The 5,972-nt window shown below is 59.5% G+C and overlaps 1 protein-coding gene across 1 annotated transcript; it reads left to right on the plus strand.

The window, feature by feature from the left end:
- The first annotated feature begins 1,623 nt into the window (after positions 1-1,623).
- LOC102429400 (60S ribosomal protein L28) lies at positions 1,624-4,318 on the plus strand. Its single transcript, XM_006109009.3, has 4 exons — positions 1,624-1,775; positions 2,120-2,208; positions 2,305-2,428; positions 4,065-4,318. The coding sequence occupies exons 2-4, from the start codon at positions 2,128-2,130 to the stop codon at positions 4,271-4,273; spliced, it is 414 nt and encodes a 137-aa protein (XP_006109071.1). The 5' UTR covers positions 1,624-1,775; positions 2,120-2,127; the 3' UTR covers positions 4,274-4,318.
- The last annotated feature ends 1,654 nt before the right edge of the window (positions 4,319-5,972 follow it).

Raw genomic sequence — 5,972 nt, forward strand, 5'->3', positions numbered from 1 at the left:
CCGCCGCCATGGCCATGCTTCGCCGCGCTGGCTCCGGGCGGACAGTTTTCCGGGTACCGCCCGGCCAGGGGCGGGGTCGGGGACGGCGCCAGGTGTGCCCCGCGAGCCATCCGGTCATCTGAGCTGGGCGGCTGCGGGCCGGGCCTGGCCGGGGTTTCCGTGCAGGGCCTGGGGCTGAGGCATTAGGGGGGCCCAGGGCCCCTGCACCCCAAGGAGCAGAAGCAACACGTTGTCAACATTGAGGACGCTGTAATGGAGCCAGCGCAGGGCAGGGCAGGGCGCGGGGGAAGCCTGGGCCCTGTTCTGCTCCGCCCGCCCCCAGGCGCCTCCCGTGCACGCATGGTGGGGTCAGACCAGGCCCTCAACCCCAAGGAGCTGTGGGACGCGGGCTCACGCATGGCCCGTCCCCTGGAGCCTCCTGGGGGCCACTCCCAGCGGAAGGCACAGAGGTGGACCGTTCACAGGACTCTGACCCCGCCTTCGGGTTCATGAACCTTATGTTCATGGCGGTGACAGAAAGCATGGTCGCTGCTTTTGTGCAGCAGGAGTTCCGCCAGGTCCTGTGCTGGGGAGGCTGCGGACTGAGGACCCAGACAGGTCAGGCAAGGCTCCTGCCCCTTCAAGATGACCTTGAAAACAAACAGGATCGAAAGGAACAGAAAGTAGGCTCCCAGGAAGTTTAATGGGGTGGAATCTAGTGGACTTACAGGGAGAATGGGGAGGGGGCTGAGCGGACAGGTATGGGACCCCCTGCAGTGGTTCTCACCCTTCTGGCCCTTTAAATACAGTTCCTCATGTTGTGACCCCTCCAACCATAAAATTATTTTCGTTGCTACTTCATAACTGTAGCAACTGTTATGCACTGAGCCAAACCGGTTTTGGCTGTAGCAACTGTTATGAATCGTCATGTAAATATCTGATATGCAGGATGGTCTTAGGCGACCCCTGTGAAAGGGTCGTTCCACCCCCAAAGGGGTCGCGACCCACGGGTTGAGAACCGCTGCAAAGGAACGAACCAAGGGCTTTCCCAGGCCAATCTCTTTTCCTCCAAACAATTCGCCCTTAGAGGAAACCCACGCTCCCCTGCGTGGCTGTCTGCGACGAGTCAGGTCTAGCTTCTCTCTAGACCAAGCACTTCAAGACTGTATTCCAAAAGAACCCAGAAGAGGGGAAATGAGGGGCCTGCCGGGGTTCGGAAGGGTTCCCAACGTGCCGGAACAGCCCGAGCCCGGCAGGGGCCAATAAGAAAGGCTGCCACCCTTTCCGAAGAGCATTTCCGGAGAGTTCCGAAGGCGCCCGAGCGAGCCTTCGTCGGCAATAGCCGAGAGCTTACGGAGAAGACCGGAAGCACCGGGGCTTGGCTTAAAGAGTTCACGCACTCAACGTGTTCATTCATAAACATAAACCCTAAAACAAATGTTTACTGAGCGCCCCTCCTGTGCCAAGCGCTGGGTGAGCAGTCCTAGAGGAGAGGCCGCTGACGAAAGGGCTGTACCCACTCGTAAATTTCCGGAAACAAACGAGCGGTCCCGGAACGGTGCAGCTGAGCGTCTGAGAACCCGCCTTCGGGTCTCCGGCCGAAGAGTTCCGAAGGTTCCGAGCGCTGTGCGACGGGAAGGCGGAAACAGCCGAACGTTGCCGAGCCGCCTCGGAGGCGGGGTCGGGAGGCGACGCGCGCGTTCCCAGAGAGGAAACGGAAATGCGTATCGGCCTTAAAGGCGTCGCCCCGCCCCTTGCGTGCCTCTTTCCGTCTCCGGCTGCCGCAGCGTGAGGAGGTAAGCGGAGGCCTTGCGCTCGCCCGCGTGGCCGCGTCTTGCGTCCCCTGCCCCGTGTTTGCCCCTGTCGGCTTTTCTCATTGCGCCCCTCGCGTCCTTGCCCCCCCCCCCCGGCCCCGCCACCGGAAGACGCGGTGGGTTCTCACGTTCTCCCCCGCAGTCAGTCTCGGCGCCGAAGTTCAGTCCCTCCGCCTTAAGTCGCCCAGCCCCGGCCTGGCAGGTTCCTTGGCGCTGTCTGCTCCCAGGGTGCCCGCTTCCGCCAGGTCCCGGCTCACATCCTCCCTCGGTTGTCCTGGTGGGGCCCGGCGTCGGCCTGACACCTCCCCGCGCCCCTCTCCCCGCAGCTGCCGCCATGTCTGCCCACCTGCAATGGATGATCGTGCGGAACTGCTCCAGCTTCCTGATCAAGAGGAACAAGCAGACGTACAGCACCGTACGTGGGGCTGGGACTCCTGGGTCTGAGGGGAGGCAATTTCGCGGGCTCCGGGACCCCCCCTCTTCACGACCCCCATGCGTTCTCCCTTCCCAGGAACCCAATAACCTGAAGGCCCGCAACTCCTTTCGCTACAACGGGCTGATTCACCGCAAGACCGTGGGCGTGGAGCCGGCGCCCGACGGCAAAGGGGTGGTGGTCATCATGAAGCGGAGATCCGGTGAGCGGTCAGCGTTGGGCGAGGGGAGCAATGCTGCCCCTGGGACCCCTGGGGTCAGGGTATTCCCTCTGGGAAGCTGCTCCCCCCTTGGCCATCCCGCCCTCGGTGGGCGCTGGCCGGGCCTTTTTCACTTGTTTTGTCCTCTGCAAAGTGGAGGAATTAACAAGATCTGCGCTGTATGTGCTGGTGGTTAGGAGGAAATTACAGGGTTGCTCAGGAGCCAGTGTTTTAAGGTTAAAGCCTTCAAACCGCCCAGCTGGGGGTGGGTGTCTCCATCTCAGTGCCGGTGGGAAAATTTGGGCAAATTGGTGAGTCTCCTGCTAGCTCCCACTTGCAAGTGACAGGCTGGGTTGGAAACAGCAGTTTGACACCCCCCTTACCCCCCATTCCTCTGTGGGCTCAAGGAGAGCATCCGCCGCCATAAACTGCACCCCTAGGCATTTGGGTGTGTTGGAGGCGCTCTGGGAGTTCAGAGTCACAGGGCCTCGGACTGCCACCACTTCTGTTCTTTGCGGTGGTTTTTAAGAGGAATGAGCTTTTCCCGGGTCCCTGGCGAGGCCAGATTCTTTGGGGTCGGGTTTCAGCTCCCTGTTCAGTGTCAGCCGTGGCCTTGGCCTGCCAGCTCCTGATGGCAGGGACTCCTGCCCGCCCTGCAGTAGGAGGTTCCCCTTCTCGGGGTCGCAGCCCCGGAGCACCCACCCCCTGATGCCAGGGAGCTTCTTGGTGTTCATGCTCCTCATTCTGGTGTTTCGGGTCCTAAAAACTTGCCCCTCTTGGTTTGCCGAGTGGCCTTTCCCAGACTGTCAGGAACTAGACCGACCTGGGCAGGTACTGTGGGCCCTGCTCTGGGGTCAGTGACTCAGCCATGCCCCTGGCATGGAGGTGAGTCCTTGGCTGAATTCTGGGCAGTGGGGTCCAGACACCCCTGTGCACCAGGCTCCCCACTCCTGGCCCACAGTGACTCCCTGTCACCCCTGAGTCAGGGCCAGGCCTTGGCTTGGCCTTTCAGACCCTTGTTCAGAGTGGGTGCCTTGGTCCTGGGAGGCTGAGGCAGGGAGAGGAGGCAACTGCCGTGCTTGGAGGGTCACTGATGGGCCAGCACGGTGCCAAGTGCCGCCTCACCTCTGTGCCTGCTGTGTGTGTGTGTGTGTGTGTGACTTTGGACAGAAGTGCTCATCCTGTGTCTGCTCCAGTGAGATGGTGGGGGTTGCTGTGTCTCAGACATAGAGATGGGGAGGTGCCTGTACAGTGCCTGTGGCCTGGCCCTGTGGAGTGTCCCGGGAATCTTTTTTAATATATTTTTATTGATTTCAGAGAGGAAGGGAGATAGAAACATCAATGATGAGAGAGAGCCATTGATTGGCTGCCTCCAGCACGTCCCCTACTGGGGTTGAGCCCACAACAATGGCATGTGCCCTTGACTGGAATCAAACCCGTGACCCTTCAGTCTGTAGGCCAACGCTCTATCCGCTGAGCAAACCAGCCAGGGCTGTCCCGGGAATCTGTGTGGAGATGGAGCTGGCTGCCTACCAGGCTTACAGCCGTGGCACTCGGGTTCTCAGGATGCCATGGTGCCCTCCCACCTGGGAGTGTATTAAAGGCCAAGGCCACCTGACTGACCCTTCGCCCCCACTAGGCCAGCGAAAGCCCGCCACCTCCTACGTGCGCACCACCATCAACAAGAACGCCCGGGCCACCCTGAGCAGCATCCGGCACATGATCCGCAAGAACAAGTACCGCCCGGACCTGCGCATGGCCGCCATCCGCAGGGCCAGCGCCATCCTGCGCAGCCAGAAGCCCGTGATGGTGAAGAGGAAGCGGGCCCGCCCCACCAAGAGCTCCTGAGCACCCGTCCCCCTAAAGCAATAAAGCATCAGCCAGCTCTCCTCATCCTCGCCTGGCCTCAGTGTGTGGGACCCAGGCCCTGTCGCTAGAACTGTCAGCTTGTCTCTGGGGGCTCCCACACCCACGGGCACTGAACAAAAGTGTGTTGGGGCTGAAGGGCCACGTCTGGGGCAGGGAGACCCTAGCAAGTAACTAGACCTCTAGTGACTGTGGCTGGCCCAGCATCCGTGCTGCCAGGGGAGGGCTGGGGGCTGGTGCAATTCCTACATTCAGTGCATCAGATGACCACAGTGTGTCAAATCAGAAAGTGCAGATTGAACAAGGAAAGTCCTCAGAATCCCTCACTGCTAGAAGGACTTGACCGCTTCAAGACCTTACATGAGTTTTCCATCCCTGAACATTTAGATGAATTTCCTAAGGGCTGTGGGTCTGGCCTGAGTCAGCACACTGGGTCGGTCCGCTCACTGCACCTCAGCTCCAGCCCCGTCTGTGGCCGGCGGAGGTGGGAGTGGTTACCATCCAAGCCTTCTTTTTAATTGATTTCAGGGAGAGGGAGAGAGAGCAGAAAAAATATCAATCGTTGTACTGTTGATATTTGGCTCTGTTGACTAATGAGTTTGCCGACCACTGTCCTAGCCTCTCACCCTCTTACCCCCTGCCTGGGTGCCTCAAGTCTCTTGGTGTTTATCAACCTGTGATTGATCACAGGTGTCAACCACCACCTCTGCCACTAGCTGTGTGTCCTCGGGCAGGTAACTAGACCTCTCTGTGCATCTGTTGTCAAAATTCAGGGGGTTAATGAACACACAGTGCTGAGACCAGAGCCTGCACACAGCAAGTTCTCCGTCATTCAGTGGAGAGCATAAACCCTGTGAGCAGCTGGACCTCTCATACATGCCCTGTGTGTGTACACATACATACATACATGTGCGGAATGGCCACTTCTCATTCAAATGCCCCAGACAGCCCCAAAGCAGGTGGCATCCTCACTTCACAGATACAGAAACAGGTCATGTTGGGGGACAGTCACTGATACCACAGGTCCTGACACGTTTTCTTCCTACCTGCTCTGTGCCAGAGGCCGAGGGTCTAGCATCAAGGAGACCCCTATCTCTGCCCTCGGGGACCCGTGCAGAGATGAGACCCTTGCTCCCGTCCCACTCCACAGCTTTGGTCCAGGGCCTCTGAGGACGCCTGCTGGGCTCTGGGCCCAAAGCCCTGCCTCCAGGGGCTGACTCCATGCAAAGGCAGAGTTCCTCCTGGCCCCTCCAACCCTCCCAGTGAGTGGATGTGACCCTGCCCACTTCTTGCCAGAACCCTCCCGCAGCTCCCATACCTGCCAGTGAAGGGCAGACGCCTCAGTGCCACGTCCGCCTCACCTCCCTGCACCCAGATGCCCTGGGCATCTGCGCTGGCGAAGGTTACACATGACAGCATGGTCGGGGGGTCCGGGACGGGTGATGCGAAGGATAGCACACCCGTGAGGCACACCTCTATGGATCAGGCAGAGGCGGCTCGGGCAGGGAAGGGCCACAGTGCTGATGGGGATAGACTTCCAGGGGTGGCCTGCCGGGTACCGGACGCTGCTAGTTGCTTAGAATATGTATGTACCGGTATATTATATATATATGTGTGTGTGTGTGTATGTATGTGTAAATGTGTGTGTGTGTGTGTGTGTGTATATATATATCCATCCATC

This window comes from Myotis lucifugus, unplaced genomic scaffold (assembly GCF_000147115.1).
Source record: "Myotis lucifugus unplaced genomic scaffold, Myoluc2.0 scaffold_4974, whole genome shotgun sequence".
Taxonomy (NCBI): Eukaryota; Metazoa; Chordata; class Mammalia; order Chiroptera; family Vespertilionidae; genus Myotis; species Myotis lucifugus.